The 18,928-nt window shown below is 44.3% G+C and overlaps 3 protein-coding genes across 13 annotated transcripts in view; 1 reads left to right on the top strand and 2 right to left on the bottom strand.

Annotated features, from left to right (window-relative positions):
* LOC142368394 (uncharacterized) overlaps positions 1–18,928 on the top strand; it is a 146,255-nt gene that overhangs the window by 97,538 nt on the left and 29,789 nt on the right. The window lies entirely within an intron of this gene.
* LOC142368409 (heterogeneous nuclear ribonucleoprotein C) lies at positions 57–9,831 on the bottom strand. 11 transcript variants are annotated; one of them, XM_075450551.1, is made up of 10 exons: positions 9,352–9,440; positions 7,191–7,225; positions 4,751–4,828; positions 4,059–4,330; positions 2,841–2,913; positions 2,673–2,720; positions 2,381–2,547; positions 1,479–1,592; positions 990–1,141; positions 57–837 (listed from the first exon to the last, which is right to left on the bottom strand). In XM_075450551.1, the coding sequence occupies exons 3-10, from the start codon at positions 4,753–4,755 to the stop codon at positions 742–744; spliced, it is 927 nt and encodes a 308-aa protein (XP_075306666.1). In that variant the 5' UTR covers positions 4,756–4,828; positions 7,191–7,225; positions 9,352–9,440; the 3' UTR covers positions 57–741. The 11 variants fall into 11 exon arrangements, with proteins under 11 accessions (XP_075306666.1, XP_075306670.1, XP_075306669.1 ...); XM_075450555.1 differs by having other exon boundaries at positions 4,751–4,801; XM_075450554.1 differs by having other exon boundaries at positions 4,751–4,798.
* LOC142368408 (FH1/FH2 domain-containing protein 1) lies at positions 10,032–17,770 on the bottom strand. Its single transcript, XM_075450543.1, has 9 exons — positions 16,670–17,770; positions 14,154–14,294; positions 13,847–14,029; positions 12,546–12,665; positions 12,288–12,449; positions 10,840–11,090; positions 10,511–10,733; positions 10,271–10,379; positions 10,032–10,174 (listed from the first exon to the last, which is right to left on the bottom strand). Exons 1-9 carry the CDS (start codon positions 17,105–17,107, stop codon positions 10,146–10,148), a joined length of 1,656 nt encoding a protein of 551 aa, XP_075306658.1. The 5' UTR covers positions 17,108–17,770; the 3' UTR covers positions 10,032–10,145.

Raw genomic sequence — 18,928 nt, 5'->3', positions numbered from 1 at the left:
AACAAATCCGCGCATTTGTATTGCACGAAAAGGATTTCAAGGCTCCAACGTGGAAAAACAGGTTTATTCACTTCACAGAAACAGACAAACACTGTGTCACACAAGCCGAGGACAGTTATGGTCATTACACCTCTGCGAAACACACAAGCATCTTCAAAGGCTGACAAGCATTTTTCTCTGAGAATTTGAGTAGTGTGACGTGGGAATTTGTGCACGCTCGTGTTATCTGAGGAGCAGAGGGAAGGAGATTGTATCAACAAACCAACACAAAAAGGTCCTGGTGAGCTTGTGGTTTGGGGATACGCTGCCACCTGCTGGTCAGCAGGCAGCAGCTTAATCAGAAACTTTTGGTTTTGCCAGACTTCAAACCTGGCACATTTCGCCTCAAGAAATCACTGCATTTAGTCACATTCTTATACCAGACACTGCTAGGTAAGTTTTCCTCTATTTGTCAGCATGGTAGTCATTAAAAAAAAAGAAAATGTAAAACTCAAATGAAAAAAAAAAAAAGAATGGAGCCAAAGCAACTTCAAACGAAGCAGAAAGGTTCCAGAAACAAACAGTTCACACGTTTGTGAATTTGTGGAGGAGAGGAGCGACATCTACAACACGCTGTAAACAAATGTCCAACCACTTCAGCAGATGGGAGCATGCGACCACCCAGGAATATGTCTGGTGGGGGGAACTTTCATACACAATTTGTTTCGTGTAAGTCTGTGCGCGTATGCCTGTGTCACATGTTCAGGACTCATCTCCATTGGCGCTGTCGCTGTCGTCTTCCCCTTCCTCCTGCTCGCCGTCGTCCTCCTCATCCTCTTCTCTCTTTCTGCTTTTCATCTGAATGGAAGGAAAACAGTGGGGGGGGGGAAAAAAGAGAAAGTTTACAATGATTTTTTTGCTATGAAAACCCCCACAAAAGAGTCACATGTGGATCAGATCTAGGCCTGGTTCCCCTCCCGTCCCCTCCGCTCCACATCCCCACTCCTCACCTCGTCCTCATCCTCCAGCAGGTCTCCGTCCTCCTCAGAGTCATTCAGCTCCTGGCTCTCTCTGTCCCTCTTCAGGCTGTCCTCCTTCTTGCTGGAGGTAGACGAGTGGAGGGGGGACACTTCGCCCGGCTCCGGTTTGGAGCTTTTCATTTCTGAGTAAATAAAAAAAATTTAAAAATGGGATGCGGAGAGAGGGAGTCACGGATCAGCAGATGGGACCACGGTGTGCCTTTCATTTCATGACATTTATGAATCCGACCTTTTCATATAACCTTTCATATCTCATCTTATGGCATTATACAGTTATGTGCAGCTTCCTGATGTCACGCTGAAGATTTGAAGTTCTTACAGCGGTTTGTGAAGCAAAGCTATCAGTTCTATTGCTGTTTTAGGCCGTGAAAGGAATGAAAAATCCCTCAGAGTAACCATGCCGTTGTTTAAACGTCGTTTCAGCTTTCAATTTGCATTTCTCTCTTCATTCTGGCCCACCTGACTTGTTGCTGTAGTCCTTTTCCATGCGCTCTAAGCCATCCAGCAGGTAGTCCACCTTGTGTTTGATCAGCGAGAGCTCTCTTTTGATGGTCTGAAGATCGTCGGTCCTCACTGCGGGACAAAGAGCGGCTGGCTGGTAAGAAAGCGGAACATGCACGTATCTCTACAACACCAAAGGTTATGGTAGAACCATTCCTTTCATGTAAAATTTGTGAGGTTTTTTTTGGGGGGGGGTGTACCAGTTTGAGAAAAAAGAAGGAAAGATGCAGCATGCTAAAGTTTGAGCAAAGAGATTTGGCTCTCAGATTAGTCTAAGATCTTAATCAGCCCGTCCGTGGTCGTATTTTCAAAGCTTCCAAAATACTCTGTCTCTTCAAAAGCCTCCTCTATCAGCTCCTTGACATTCCGAAAGTTAAAAACGACTGATGCAAACAGAGCAAGTGAAGTCCACGAGAAAAGAGCAAGACATTTTCAGGTGGAAGAAAACCTGATGTAACAGACAGTAGAGTCCTCGACTGAGCAATGATTTCTGCACAACAACTAGTCATCAAAACCTCTCCTGGTTCCTCGTGAAACTCATGAAAGGAGCATCGAGCCCATTGTTAAGCACAGAAGGTGGATCAATCGAGCTTCTGGTGTACTGGTAAAGAGGCCAAACAAACAAACCTTAAATTAAACTATCACAAACGCACATTAGGCCACCTTGAGAGGTACAAAATGAAGATTTCGTTGTGGCTCTCGATGTCCTCCGACTAAAACAGACAGCCCCAAATCCCACAGAACTAGAGGGCTTAATGCAGAAATAATAAAGAAATAAAATCCTACAAGCTTTGAATGTATGAGTGATGGGAGGGGAAAAATTTTTTAGGCACACTGGTGATAGCGTGGGTGCGACCTACTCGTGCGTGAGGTCCTCTGGCTGCTCTTGGAGGAAGAGGAGGAGAAGGTGGCCTTGCTCCGTCGGCTCCCTCCGCCACTCAGGCTGACCCGAGGACGCTTCGAGGGGATGACGGCGCGGGACAGCGGCGGAGGGGGAGGAGGCACCCGGGACTGGTAGGAGTACATTCTGACAGAGAGGGGGGGCGCCAGAAAAAAAAAGAAGAAAACAGTGCCAGGATATGCTTAAAGTTTTTCCACCTTTCCTCATAACATTAGGAGCATTAACTGCCAGCAGAAGAACACACAGCTTACCTGTCATAGTAATCTCTTTGGAAGTCATAGTCCAAATCAAAAGATGAGCTGTGGGTAGTGAGGACAGCAGTGAAAGATTCAGCAAATACATGCATGTTTGAACAACTTTGAGATTTCTTTCTTTCTTTCTTGCTTTTTTTTTTTTAGCATATTTGAATGCTTACGCACCTGCACATGTCACCTGCGGATCGCTTCGCTGTCTTCGACCTGTGAGGCTTCGGCTCACCTGCCAGGTTGATGTCTGTGTGAGGAAAAAAAACTGAGGGTAGGAAAGACAGAGGAAGGGAGGACTCGTTCAAAGAAGGGGACAGCGAGTGTCTGTACGAATAGTATGCTGCAGATTATACCTCTCCCAGGCGGCATTTGCACATATTTACTCACATCTTCTTCAGTCAGCCTGGAACGTTGGCCATGTCCGACACATTTGACCAAAAACGGCTGTTTTTTTTCTGTAATACCGCATAAGAAAATGGTGTTTAATCCTGTTATGACGTTTTTTTGCAGTGCCCAGGTTACACCACTAGAGGGCAGCAAAGTAAGCCAGCTGTTTGTGCTGTGAAACAAGAGAAACACTCTTGTTCTCCAAATGGGAAAACTGTAAACTGCAACAGAAGTAGGGAATGACTGAGCAAGTATTTTTTTCAAGATTTTAAACATCCATGTCATGCTGTATCTCAGTCTTTTTCCCCCAATGTATTTAGAGATCAAAAAGGAAAGAGATTTCAGCAGCACACGCTTAAAATCCTTTGAAGTATTTACATCTATTCGTATTCCTCGTTTCCACTATGCAGTCCGGTACGGGTCGGTGCTCTTATTTCAGTGTTTCCACTACCACGAAAGCGTACCGGTCCCATGGTACCCGTTACCATGTTTGTAACCCTTCTGCTTGGGGTACGTAGCACACAGGACAGGTTCCAGGCTCTGCTCTCTGTTGTTGGTGAGGAGACTGTGCAGCGGGAGCTCGATGGCGCTGTGCGAAACGAAAAAGTGGTTTCAACCGGACCGCGAGCCAGTGTCGCATTAAGCTGAAGAAGCTTGGAGGTGGTTCCAAATTATGGATGTTCTTTGTTATTTGCCATTTACGCTTCGGCACGCACTCCGCCACCCCTGAGGATCCCCTTTGTACAGTGGGAACGCAAGCTGACCCCAAAGCGACCCGACCCGTACCGTACCGTTTACCGGAGTGCATAGTGGAAACGAGGCTTATGTGATGCCTTCGTTCTGGATCTGGATAGTTGGATCATAATAGCTACTTAATACTTCGTCCATAGTTCGGCAGATTTGCTATGACTGCCATTTTTAAAAGATATTTAAGCAAGGTGGTAAAATACTGAATTCAAGACTTGGTGCTGGGACCCAGCAGTCGTCTTCGTCACTCCACCTCACCTAACACCTGTCCCACAATCATACGGCCGTCCTCCCCGGCCACGGCAGCCCTGGCGTTCCTCTCGTTGGTGTACTGGACGAAGGCGTAGCCTTTGTGGACCGAGCAGCCGACAACCTTGCCGTACTTGGAGAAGATGGCCTCCACGTCGGCCTTGGTGACCAGCAGGGTGTTGAGGTTGCCTATGAAGACCCGGGAGTTGAGCGAGCGGGGGTCGGTCTTGTTGGTCACGTTGCTGCTGGCCATCAGGCTGGAGGCGGAGGACGGCGACCAACTGAGGGAAGCAGACGGAGAGAGGTGACGGTTGAGGGCAGATGCCGAACGGACAGCGGCTTGAGATCACGTTAGAGACGACACTGTGTCCTTCTTATCGGTGGCGTGGCTTTACTCAAGCGGCCTAACCTTGAAGAGTGTGAGGTGGGACAAATTCTGTAAAGCCCCGTTTAAAGTCTCATTACCGTGTGACTACATGCACCCATCTTTTAATAGAAAATGCCATTTCAATTACTGACATCCACAATAAATTCTAGATTTAGCTCCTACTATCTTTCCCCTACAACTAAGGTTTATGTTTTTTGTCTTTTTTTACTTTTTTACTACATCCACCATTACAAGGGGGACAAGGGCTTGATATAATAGATAGCGGACAGCAGAATAAACAGTGTGATTGGGCCACCAAGTAGCCAACACTCACTCCATTGTGTCTGCACTCGGGTCGGTGGAGGTCTGCCTGCCTGACTTTCTGCTGGAGAGAAGAGGGCCGCCGAGAAAGCTATGAGAGATGGAATCAGGGACTTTTTCTTTTTACCCCCCCCCCATGTCGGGTTTTTGTCAAACCCGACACAAGAGGTGGACATGGGCTTGTTGAAAAGGGCGTAAAGAGAAAAGAAAAGAAACACCTGTGGGATAAATGGTTGTTATGACAAAAGCAAAATCACCCGTAAGCATGTTTGAATCCACAAGCCTTCACCTTCTGTTTCACTATAAAAGTCCTTAAAGATTGGTATTTCATTGGCAGAATAAAGTAGACCTGGTCTATAAACTACTTTTGCTTGGCACACAACACAGTCTGCATGAATGCTCTCTTCAGAAACAATCAATGATCCAACTGGTACAATTGTTAGATTCGGTTCGTTTAGTTGGAAACTCAAGAACGGACCGTTGACTTTGTCTTTCGGTTCGAGAACCTGCTATAAAACACGAGGAAGGCCACACCGCTGCTCTGCTCGAGATTCATGGCATTTCATTTCAATGCACCAGCCACTCATTGTTAGCATATCATGCTATTAAAAGCGCAGTCTCCGCCTTAGCAAGTGCATAGGAGGGGGCGGACATTTTCAGGTCTGCTGTCGCTTCAGTTGCAAAGACTGCAAAGTTATGCAACACTGCAGGGAGGAGGGAGGGGATATGGGGTGGGCTCTCATAATCAGGACAAATCCTAGGGTATTCTCATTGCCCTTTCCTCTATTGTGTAAACTCAACGCCGGCTGTACTCATCAAGCTTTGGTGCATCTGTTTTGTCCTATCCAACGACGTGAACTCCTCATCTTCGAATCAACTGCTCGAGCTACAGCAAAGCCGTGTGCAGCCTGCCAGAACACGACACTGCAGCCAGCTGGGTTTCGCCGCGGCCTCTCCCTCTCTGGCCAGCAGCTACGAGCAGGGGATTTACATAGTTTTGCAGCAGGAACATTTGGCCGGGGCCTGCCGCTCTGCTCTCCTCTACAGGACTTGGCGAGGGCGTCTCTATAACTTGGCGGAGCCGGTGGCGTGTCTGTGACCAGGCCTCTTAAGCAAATGTATCTAATTCTGTGAGGCAGGCTGGGGTTCAAGCAGGAGCTCGGGTGCTTTATACTTGAACCTGACATTTGGTCACGGCATGCTGCATGATATAATCTGGCACCGTTTTATATGCAGTTTTTCTCTTACCTGCAACAAATTCTAAAGCCTGCTGAGAAGAGTCATTTGAAATTCGGCATTTTTTGGCTCATACGGCAGCTCGGTTATAGCCCGGATTGATTTGACCTTATTGAAACAGCCACGTCGAACTCTCCTCTTATGGATCGCCTTATCTGGGGCTTATCATACCCTGGTGACCATGGCTCGGTATGGCTGCGTGTGTGTATGTGTGTGTCGTAATCGTGAAATGTTGGTGCTTCGAAACTGTGACAGACACTGCGACTGCAGCTCCCGGGACTCGTGCTCGGAGACAGACCAGACAAAAATGACAGAAAGAGCAGCTCTGCAGTGTGAACAGATGCGGCACATCTGCGCATGACACGTGTGTTCCTTTAAGACAGATTTAGGAAATAAAGACGAGGAGTATCGCTGTAATTTATCATCATTATTTTTCTTTTAAATCCTTTTTAAAAAAAAAAAAAAAAAAAAAAAAAAAAAAAAAAAAATCAGCTCTGATCAAATGAAGATGGATGTGGAACAAGCAAACACGACGTGTTGCAACCGATTTGCCTTTAATAAAAGCAGTCGACACTCATTGTTAATTGATTAATGACTAAGTTAGTAATTAATGGTATTTCATGCCTTTTTTTTTTTTTTTTTTTTTAAATGGGCAACAACATGACCATATTCAAAAGTGATGCTACATTAAAAGGGAAAGTGAGTTTGCTTATGTGAGTAATGGGCCAGACTGGACTCAAATGACATGCACAGTCACAAAAACACACACACACACACACACACACACACACACACACACACACACACACACACACAAAAACAAAGTGTCATTTGGCCTTTACAAGTCCATAATTTAAGGACTTCCCGGATGAAGAGTTCTGGCCCACAGCGATCAATATTAAACATGATTAATTCGATTGTCACAACTCGGGAACATGTGGGAGGCTTGTTCAAAAAGGGCCGTGAGGCTGAGCGATGAAAGAGAATGAAAGAGAGCACCTCATTTTCTACTTTCACAGCGGAGGAAAAAATGTTTATATTTCTATAAAAATCCACCACATGCTGCTTAAAATCCAAAAGGGGGAAGAACATCAGGAGTACATCACAAAGGGGGTTGAAAAGTGGAATATATTAAAAAAAATGATGCAGAAGCTGGTGGGAGGGGGTCAAAAAGGGGGAAAAAAAAGAAAGAAAAAAAAAAGATGACACCAACTTACGATTTTGCTGCTGCCGAAAAAAGTGGCTTCAAAAACTAAACAGGGGGGGAAACAAAAAAACAGAGGTAAGTGTTAGAAAAAACCCAAAACACGCTCCTCTGAAAATGAACAAGAGAACTTATTCATAAGAAGTAGGGGGGGATACCTCTCAGGACAAAAAAAAAAAAAAAAAACACGAGCCGCTAACCTGTGCGTGAAACTAAAAGGCGAAGTCCTGCTTTTAATCATTTCCTGTCACGGTACAGTGGTAGAATAAGCCGGGGAATAACCGTCCGACTCCATTTCTCATGTTCAACCTGCTGACGGTTCAAGTGGCAACGCCAACATTCCCTAAATATTCTAAATATCGGCCTTCGTCGAACACGCAACTTTATTTGACATAATAATAATAATAATACATTTAATTTTTTAAAAAAAGCGCCTTTCTCAACGCTAAAGGACACTTTACAACACATTAAAATAAACACAATAAATAAAATAACACAAGTTAAAAAAGAGGCTAGAGGGAGAATGCAGCTTGAAACAGATGGGTTTTGAGTTTTGATTTGAAGAGGGGTAAAGAGTCAATGTTGCGGATATCTGGTGGGAGTGAGTTCCAGAGTTGGGGAGCAGAGCGACTGAAAGCTCTGCTCCCCATGGTGCTGAGACGGGCAGAGGGCACAGAGAGGTGGAGGGAGGAGGATGACCTGAGGGAGCGAGATGGGGTGACAATGGCGAGGAGATCAGACAGATACGGGGGGGCGAGGTTGTGGATGGCCTTGAATGTGTACAGTAGGGTTTTGAAAGTACATGGACATCCCTTTTAGAACCATTTGAATACAGTTTGTTTTGAGTGCTGAAACCAAAGTAATTCACACCTATGAGTGAAGAGATGTTTTTTTTTTTCCAACCAAAGCCACGAAGGCCAGGCTGACCGAGCGTGGCTGTTTTGCACAGCAGGCTGTATTCTGCCGTTAAAAATAACACCGGTGGTTCACTAAAAGCGGAAGGGCTGAGGTCTTCTCCGCGGGCGACGCTGCGCAGGGCTGCCAAAAACGTTCCACCGGGAATGCAAATGGTTGCACAAAACTAGCGGAAAACGGCACAAAAAAACTGTAATTTGTAGCGGCCATTCGCCTTCTAGTTTGTGGTGAGATTCCAGCAGATGTGCAAATTGACAAGCAGGGAGAGGAGATATCGGAGGGAACAGGTGGCTCCAACCGCCATCTCTTTCCTGCGGCTGGAATCTGGAGGGAGTGCTGCTATAGAACATTCCCAGAGGGCACGTTTGGGATCGACAGGGGTAAACCAAGGTAGGGACAAAATGATATAGAAGTCTAAGTGATGTCAGAGCTCGGCGCAGGCCCCTCTACGGCCTTTTCTTCGCAGCTCAGGGGTAAACTGCTGTGGAGTAAGTCTGCAAATAAGCATTCATAATTCAAGTAACAAAAATGCACAAATTAGTAGGAGCCAATGCAAAAGAAAAGCCCATCAAAGTATTGTCTCTGGAAATTGCCACACTTCTCACCAGAGTGGGGGGTAAGGGGAAGAAGGAGAAGAAGAAGAAATATTTCGCAGCAGACAACATTAAGCCCGAGTACAGCCAAAATGACAAGGAATGCTGGGAAAAACACGTGCTCGGACTCGACGTCAAGGACTGTAGACCAAGTTTAATGTGCAGGGAGGGAGAGGGGGTACCCGGTACGAGAGGAAAAAGCAAAATGTTAAAGAAAAGCAAAATGGTTTCCAGAAAACGGACGGACGACCCGTTTTGAAAACTGTTCCAGAAAATCCCAGACCAATGTTCCATATCGCTCTCCATGAAAACGAACCGACATTCAGATAATCAAAACGGTAACACTGGGAGGGATAAAAAAAAAAAAAAAAAAAAAAAGAGAGAGAGGGTTTAGGAAGATCTTAATCGGAAAAACAAAGACAAAAAATAAAAAATAGATACTTATATGGCATATAGGTATTGCGGCGGAAGCTACTTAAAACTAGTTTATGCGCAGTTTATATTGCCATCACTAAATGTAAGCCACAACAGCCAGCCAACAGTCTCGGGAATACCAGCTAGGAAAAATGCAATAAAAATAAAAACAAAAAAAAAAGTCCCAGAGATGCTTCAAAGTCAGAAAAAAAATGTAAAAAGCTAAAAACCCTCTCATTTAAAAATACTCACCGGGAGCTTAACACTAAAAATGAGAACAACTGAAAGCTCGTTTTACTTGAGAAGATAAAGATCCGCTTACGGCTCAGTCCGCTGAATGTATCACCTTGAAACAATTGACACGAAATGGAGCCGACTCGCTCTTTCCGCGAGGAAGCTCCCGCCCACTGCTGCGTCTCAGTTTCTGATTGGATCCTTTTATCAGCACGTTTGGATAAGCCTTTCGTGGATTGGTAGGTGGGCTTGCCAGTCTTATTCATGCAGGACGACATCCGCTGCCGCATCACCACCCATACGGTTCGATTCAACGCCAAAGCGTTGAGCTTATGGGAGGTTACAGTATGCCAGAAATGACTACAGGCGGCGATGGATGAGAAAAATGCAAAGTGTCGTTGAGACTCACTAACGCTCGTGCTGTTCCTGAGTCCAACAAACAGACAAGAAATTATACAAATATTTCGTTGCCATTTATTTTTATCTGCAGTTATTTGTCATTAAAACCGAACGAGTTCTACATATCAACGATTTTTTTTACGCGGAAACCTTTACGTTTTATTCTTATTTGGCACACTTTGACTGACTTTGTTCATTTGGTTTTATATTTTATTGTCTTTCACTCAGTCACACACACACACACAATTGTTTCAATGTATACCTCAAACATGATTGTAGCAAATAAATGGCACGTCACGTTTCATTCAACTGTTCATTTGTTCACTGCAGCCGATCACCAGAAGTAGTACAGCAATGTAAAAACACTTTCATAAATAAACACTCGCCAGCCACTGAAAAGAAAATCAGCAGGGTCACCACTTCATTTTCCGTGAGAATGGACCTGAGAAGTAAACAAATAAGTGCTCATTATGGCACATTGATACATTTTTTTTTATAAAAGTATAGAGAAAAAAAGGGTAAAACAAGCATTAAGTACCTTGGATGTCAGCCATCCTCCTACGGTTTCGGGGCAAAGTGACATCCAGTTTGGAGATGGACTCTGGTGTTCTCAGCACCTCCTCCAACCTGCACTGCTCATCACTTTCCTGCAAGGTGAATCAACGCTGGGTTACTACTCTTATCAGTAAAGAAGAAGAAAAAAAAGAAAAGAAAAACGCTTTTTTTCCTTTGGATATTGTGCAAATTTGCTCTGTTGGACAGCATCTGACGGAACAACCTGTGAGGGGGTTTGCTGACATTTCCTCCTGCCCGCAGGCGTGTGCGGGCCTGGGCTTTCTGCTCCACTTTTCTGCCGCTCGCGCTCCCTCTGCAGAAGGACGGCCTGCCTTGTGGTCCTGTACTCCAGCGAGAAGTTGCTGATGGTTCTGCAGAAGTCCTCCGCTTTGGTTTCTTTCACCATCGCTCGGGAGTAGCCCAGAAACAAGAGGAAAGCGTGGAACCTTGACAAATGATAAGATGGTGGCGAAACCACAGGCTGTATATGTTAGCCAAAAAAATGCCAAGTTTGATTCCTCACTGTTGATGTTTTTAGTGACTGCGGAGCACCTGTTGATGACTCGGCGATGGACTGCCCTCAGGACCTTCAGCCTCTCCTCGCACTCTTTCAGGATCTTTGGCAGCCGGTGACGGAGAGAACCCTCAGGCGATGAGGCCTCGTCGTCTCTTCCTCTCCTCTTTTCCCCTTTCCCTCCTTTCCTCTTTTCCTCGGCCCTCTCGAGTAACTTCAGCTGCTCCCATGATGCTTTGCACACGGCCTCCAGCTGAGCAAAGCTAGTTTGGACTTGGGAGTAGTCACACTACAGATAAGGGACGAGTTTGAGTACATTTGACTTTTGCCCCAGTGTTCACTACTTTTATAGCTGATTTTTTTTTTTAAATTGTATTCATCTGGTCTATAAAGCCCGGAATGGTCTTGGACCAAAATACATCAGTGACCTCCTGACCCAGTATGAACCTTCCAGACCCCTCAGGTCATCTGGATCCGGTCTTTTATCAGTTCCCAGAGTCAGAACCAGACATGGAGAAGCTGCATTCAGCTTCTATGCTCCACATGTCTGGAACAAACTCCCAGAAAGCCTCAGATCAGCAGAAACACTCAGTGTGTTTAAGTCCAGGTTGAAGACACACCTATTTTCAGCTGCGTTTGAATAAAGCTCCAAATCTGAAGCTTGAGTTTCAAAACTTAATCACATTTTAACCCTCCTGTTGTCTTGCAGGTCAAAAGTGACCCACTACCATGTTTAGCTGTAGAAAAAATACCTTAAACTATCTTTTTCCAACTTGAAATTTTATGACTTTATTTTTGTTTATGTTTCCATGTGGGATGTACACCACTAGGGTACAACGATTGTCTTATGGGTCCTTTTTGACCCGTGAATTATAAAAACAAAAGTTCAGTTTTTTTCCCTTTCAATATAATTAATTCGGAAGTAATTACTTCACATTTATATATATATATATATATATATATATATATATATATATATATATATATATATATATATATATATATATATCAATGATACACCTTTATTATGTAAAAGAAAACTGAGAAAACAAGAGAACTGTTGGTCCAGCTGACAGTTGGTTTGTGGTAAAAAAAAAAAAGTGTAATCCTGAAAACTGGTGATTGTCTTTTTGTATTGTGCAACAACAAATACATGATAAAAAATGTATTGAATTGAGTTGAATAGATAAATAACAGGTGGTTTCATCATACAAAATAGATTTTGGATTTAAAATTCAATTAAGTTGCTTTATTTTGGGGCTTTGGTAGGACGGGTCATTTTTGACCCGTAGGACAAGGGGAGTAAACACAATGTTAAGACCGCACAAGGGTTAATGTATCTGTAAAGCACTTTGAATCGCCTTGTAGTTGAATTGTGCTATACAAATAAACTTGCCTTGCCTTGTTAAATCCCATTAGGTCTGAGATGCCATGTTAGCATAGACATTCAGGACAACGAAACACACATTTAGCTGCGACCACACACCTTGCCGGCTTTAGTAACAGCGGTGATGTCAGAGTAGAGGTCAGAGGATTGTGGGTAGAGCTGCAGCAGGAGCACACAGACGTGGTGAAGCAGGGGCTGGCGGGTGTGTGTGTCCCTCACCTGAGACAGCTTGCCCAGGTAACTCAACTCAAAGCCACGGGCCTTGGGACATTGACATGAGTTGTTAAGATAAGATGCTGGGGGGAAAAGGAAGAAAGTGCCTTAAATGGAAAGAAAAAAAAGTCTGGAGTCACTCACCTTACATCCATTGAGGAAGTTACCAATCGCTAACACCGTCGCGAGAATACATCTAAAGGTCTGGCTGGCTGCCAGTTGCTCCATGGCCAGCTTTAGATGGAAGAGAGGCTCAGCAATTTCCTTTAAAGAGACGGGGCAGGCTTACAGGGCATTGTGGTGAACCATAAAGAATATCTGTCAAATCCATGTTTTTTTTGTTTTTTTTTTAATCTGGGGACATCTTTGGAGATAATTTTCAGCTAAGAAATAAAGCATTTCAAAGTAAGTCAGTGTGATGTAGCCAGAGATAGGACCAAGTCACACATGTGCAAGTCTCAAGTAAGTCTCAAGTCTTAGCTTTCAAGTCTCAACTAAGTCCCAAGTAATTTTTTCTTGGGCAAGTCAAGTCAACTCCTGTAATAGGTCAAGTCAAAGTCAAGTCAAAGTCAAGTCAAAGTGACCTTATTATTGCAATTTTACCTGCAGAATCTGATCTTAATAAAGTGAAAAGACAAGATATAAGTAACTGTCAGTAAACATCATTGGCCAATGTGTCCAAACCTGTCCACCCCGTATCATATCAAGCTAACGTTAGCTAACTACCGACTAGACTAACAGGATAATATTAGCTAATTTGACAAGCACTTACTGGTCAGTATGGATCTTCAAATGACGAACAAAGTTCGAAGTTGTTGTCTGGCTGTCCGAGTTGTTGACGCCGCATGTCTTGCACTGTGCTGTTCGTCTTTTGCCGCCAAAATGGTAATTACGAAAGCCGAGAACAATGACTCTCGGTCCCCCTCCCGCTGATTTTGTGATGCAAATGTATTACCCTTTTGAACACATTTTGTTTTGAGAAGAAACGCCAAAACTTGGCTGGAACTCGGCTCACAGGACGCAGCGGGGGGTAAGTCAATGTTCATAAATGATGTGGCTAATATGGGATGTCATACAGCTTCATGTCAAAAGAGGCAAACTATCCCTTTAAGGTATGTAGAGAGGGCATGACTGATTAACAGGGTAGTGATCCAATCATGACGCCATAAGCCTGCGCTCCTACCGGGTAATTTTTAAAATTAATTTATTAATTTTTATATTCAAACTGAAAACATGAACTGAATAAGTCATTCAAGTCATCGTGTCTCAAGTCAAGTCAAGTGCCGAGTCTTTAACTTCCAAGTCCGAGTCGAGTCTCAAGTCTTTTATTTTTTGTCAAGTCAAGTCACAAGTCATCAAAACAGCAGCTCGAGTCGACTCGAGTCCAAGTCACAGTGACTTGAGTCCCCATCTCTGGATGTAGCTTGAAGCGCTGTTTCACCCACCCTCTCTAAGGAGTCGTAGTCCAGAGCAAAGGCCCACAGCTGGAGCCTGGTGCTCAGGAGAGGGATTTCCCCCAGAGTCAGCAAGCAGAGCTCGGCCTGCTCCAGACGAGAGTGAGGGTTCTGGGCCTCGGCCTCCTTGATCAGACAAAGTTCCTCTTCTGTTGGGATCAGAGCTTGAAGGCGCTGTTTTACAGAATATATCAAAAAGATAAACTCTGTGCCCCCATCAAGTTCCATTTTTCCCAAATTTATGCGGTTAATCAAAAGGTGTGAGTGAAAAATATCAAGGTAGTGAGAAGTACTGTACCTGAACATCCTCTCTGTCCAGCACACTGCTGTCCATGCTGTAGATAGCCGGGGGCAGGAGGCGCGGAGGGGGCAGGCTGCTCAGGGCAATGGTTATGATGTTGCTCCGCTTCATTCCCAACACTGAGACAGACTGTTGCTTCTATGTTCGGATGAAAGGGTTATTAAGCAGTGAGATTAAGATACCGCTCAGCAATTTGTAAGTACATAGAAGTGTGGAACTTAAATTAAACAAAAAACACGAGAAACATCTTTCTTTAGGAAATAGCCAGAGAAATAGAGTCAATGCACCCTATCATTTGATCAACACCATTTCGAATGTGAACAACATATTTGGCTGTTAAGCAGCAAATAATAAGAAAAGGCAAATGCAAAATCACAAAACTTAAGTGTGCCTAACCCCAAAATGTCAGCACTTTTTTTTGCCACAATTACAGCAGTCTCTTAGCCTGATAAACCAGCCTAAATGGATTGGATGTCTAATTTAGTCTGGCACCGATCAATGGATACAACGGAACATTGTTGATGAGCACAACCCGTTGTCTTTCACACCGCGTCTGTGCCTATAGGCCAACGCTCTGACCATTCAGCGCAACTGACTGTGACGTAGTAAGCGCGACAGAAAGCGAGGCGATTTTGGTTGCAGTTCCACCCTCTTTCCACGTGGGGCGCCCAATTTTGAAGACCAGAATGAATGGAGTCCTATGGAGCTATACGCCCTTTCGTGCCCTTATCTCAAGATATAATTTTTTCTCTAGTAATTCGAATGTTGTTTTCGAAAAAGGGTGTTTAGAAAATACCCATGGCTGAGTTTTAGATTTTTAGAGCCACTCATTTGCTTAAAAAAAGGATTTGAAGTGTATATGACGTCATACATAGCTGGTCGACCAGCTGTCATTAGCACAATGCTAGCGCGTTGTGGACAACAAGAAGCCAACCAGTAAGAAATCAAAGCGATATATGTACTCGTTCAGTAGATTTTTTACTTGAAACCCATGTTGAGCTCTCAGAAACTACATTCAAATCTGAGCGCTCTTGAGGAGACTTAGGTGAAACTGACCATTTGTAGCATCTAGCTCCATAGGGCCCCATTCATTCTGGTCTCCACCGACGCTCCCAGTGGAATTCTGGTGGAACTGCAGCCAAAAAGTCGGTACAATGGGGCTTAATACAGAGTGGCAAGGCTGTTCGTTATAATGGCTGTGTGCCAAGGCTGAATCAAACGAGCACTGTTCCATCGCCGCCGCCATCTTTCTTGTTGTGCTTTCGCTTGTCTATGTTCGCTTCCACTGCCCAACGTCGCACTGCTCTGTCGTCACTCCCTCAAAACCCCGCACCAGAACCCTCTGCCCCGCCCGCGTTGATTCAAAACACATCTCTGCGTTGTGATTGGTTTAGTTGCCATCTGCCAGATTCAGGGCAGTATTTTCAAAATGACAAGTGGATCGAGGCCAGACCCAACCGCAGGCAAAACATTTTGCCGTCCAGCAGTTGGCGCTGGTTTTCCAGGCTAGCAGTCTCTTGGATTTTGTCTCGATAAGTCTGGAACATCTAGCCAATAAGACTAATGGCAGAACTACTCCAGCTCCCTCAAAATGGACGGGCTCTGCTGATGTGCAACAATCTTCAAGTCTTGATGAACGAGGGGGAGGGGCATTCCATGCTAATTCACCTAAACCTTCATGTTTATGGTTGCGGATTTTCTTGCAAAGATAGATGGAGAAACTATTACCTTTAAGGGTGCTTGCTCAATACAAAAGCTCCCACAGATGTTGATAAATAGCGTTGAAGCTAAAAAAAAAAAACACCACACACTTGTAGCATTTTCTAGCAGCATATAGAATAGAATAGAATAGAATAGAAAAATACTTTATTCATCCCCCAATGGGGGGGAATTCAAATTAATCAAGTAGCTCAATAAAAAGAGATTAATCTTTACAATGATTGTATATTAACAACAACAATAATAATACCAATTCTAATAAAAATACTACTATTAACTAATGATAATAATAATAATAATAATAATCATAATAATGATTATGATTATGATTATGATTATGATAATAATCATAATAATAATAATAATAATAATAATAATAATAATAATAATAATAATAATAATAACAATAATAATAATAATAGACTAAATAAATTAAAAAAAATAAATAAATCAATTTGAGAAGAACTCAGCTGTCACTGTTAAAAAGCCTTATGGCTGTGGGAACAATTTGCCAACTACGAGTCCTATTTTTTCCCGGTCCACCATGTTGCTCTGCAATGTGACCACACCAACCCATGATGGGCAAACAAAACACCGGCTACAGGGAGGACTTTCACATTTTTCTTACTGCCACCCTTCCTTCTCCTAGAAGGGGAGTTTGAGGTGGAGGGTTCTCCGTTGTGTGCAATCTGCAATTTTGCACTCAACAGTCAAGAAATGTTACGACAACAGACATACAAGTGCCAGTTTGAGATTCAGTTTTTGCGACACCGTCTTTGTCTCATCACTCTCACCTGCTGCCGAGACACCACGTTAAAACAGGAGCTGCTGGTCTTAGACTCAAACAGGTACTCCAGGCGGTTTGTGTCCAAATGCACCGGCTCGAGTCCCGCCCAGATAGTCTGTCGCCCAAAGCGTGTCAGCCTGGGAAGTGGGGCCAGGTTTTGAAGTTCTCTCCAGTGGAGCTTCAAGGTGTGACTTTTAATGTTAGCATCTTTTGAGGAGGCTGAGGGTAAAGGTGGAGGGAGAGGAGGGGGTGCCGGGGGGCCCTGGGGACATGTGTTTGATCCTTTTGCCGCGCGGGTTCCCTCGTCCTCTCCGCTGTCGTCCTCGTCCCATAGGTCTGAGAAATCCAAGGTGTCGAGGCAAAGCCGTGCAGCTGGGTTTAGCAAGGAATCCCAGGATTGGTCAAAGTCCCAGGTTAGGTCCTTGGTTTGATCTGATTCCTTCATTGATGTGTCAAAGTTGTTTGTTGCTCAAACGAAAAAAAGAACGATTCAGTAGCAATTACCCTGACAAAGCACGTTGTGCTGACTCCGAACTGCACACTTCTTCCTCATAATGTAAAAGGAGAGCAGTCGTTTTGTCCTTCTGTTCCACATAAAAGCAAAACTTGATTATTTCCTTGTTTTTGCCTTCTCACTTTGCAGTCAGCCGCCACCTCACAGACACCAAAACTCCATCTGAATATCTTCGGATGCTCTGCCTCACTTGTCCACCACAGGAGCACATAGCTCACACGCCCCAAATCACAATTTCTGAGCCACCTCTGGCTGCGCTCACTGCACCGTAACCTGTAATTGCCTCGGGAGCCGTGTTTGTCCCTCAGATCTAAAAGGACAACTCGCGTCTGATCCAAAAGTCCACTGTTGTCCTGGTCGAGCGCCAGAAACCTGCAAGCCTCAGTGAAACAAAAAGAATTCTTGTGAGTTCCGACAGGTTGTGTTTAGTCCCGATTCGGACTCTGATGAGAAAATGTGAGGAATGCCTTTTCTGCAGCCTGTTCCAGAATATCCAAATGACGTGCCTCTGCAGCTATCCCCTGACTTTCATCTCCCACTGACAGTTAGTGAGAGTTTCAGCTCGGAGAGCGAGGGAGAAAGATGCAGGGTGCATCAGTTTAGGTTTATTTGAGTTGCGCCCTTTCCCTCAATTTCCTTATCGAGCCTGTATCTCCTGTTTATATTGCTAGTGGTGTATACACAAACCTCTCTATCTGCCTCTGAAGATCTGTTACTTCCCTCCTCTTTAGCCTCCGTTTCCCCCCCCTCTCCATGGCCATATAAACTAAAATGATTGTCCAAACTTTGCCCTGCACTCCTTTCTCGCAACTTCCTGGAAAAAATATCGGCAATCATCAAAGATGCAAGGACCCATGATTATAAGGTCCCTGTGTTGCAGCATTTGCTAAAACACTGCAAGGTTACTGACCGACGGAAATTATTCAGTCAAAAACATCATCGGAAAATATCCCTCAATCTGGAAAAGACTTAAGAGCACACAACGTACGGCTGTTCTCAGGGGTCATTTGCATGGTCCACATGCAGCCCTAATGAGGATCCCTCCCTCGGCTATTAGGTCTCTCCAAATTACACTTTATCTCACTCAGTGGGCCTGCTGTCTACAGGCGGCAGAGGGGCTCATGGGAGATTTCGGCCAAAATGAGCTCTATTTGCAAAGCTCAAGATAATTCGATATTTATTTATCAACAGAGGATTTTGAAGTCTACTCCAAAATATACAAATTGAATGCTTGTTTCATTTTGTTTGCAAGGAGGATCCATCATACCACCACAATACGTCAGTACTTCAGAACTGAAGTACTCCTCCGACCATCGTATGTGTTTCATCGATCCATTTATTGTGTTTTTTTATTGCCAACTATATGTATGTAAAGTGAAATGTGTGTTTAACCAGTCGCAAGCCGGCTTTGGTCCAACCTGGTCCCGTTACCAGACTCAAGCAGCAGTGTTTTGGTGATGATGTGGCACATTTACTGAAACGGACAGATTCCCGGTGGGAATGCACGGTTGCGGTTCATTTCGTTTGATGAAAGCGACTGGGATGTTCCACCTCCCCTTGTATGTGTCCGTGTGCTGGCGGTGGTGTAAATAAATGTGTGTGTGCTCTTTATCTGCTGCTCCCACCACAACTACCGACTCTCTCAGCGCCGAGATAAAAATCAGGGCAAAAATGACGTGTAATCGTTCCCTGTTTGAGGTTTCCGAGATGGCAGGGTCGGGAATCAGGACTTTGATTTAAAAGGTCATTTTG

Source organism: Odontesthes bonariensis, chromosome 19 (assembly GCF_027942865.1).
Source record: "Odontesthes bonariensis isolate fOdoBon6 chromosome 19, fOdoBon6.hap1, whole genome shotgun sequence".
NCBI classification, from domain to species: domain Eukaryota; kingdom Metazoa; phylum Chordata; class Actinopteri; order Atheriniformes; family Atherinopsidae; genus Odontesthes; species Odontesthes bonariensis.
Note: the sequence above shows the minus strand (reverse complement) of the source record. Positions and strands in the feature narration are given on the sequence as shown.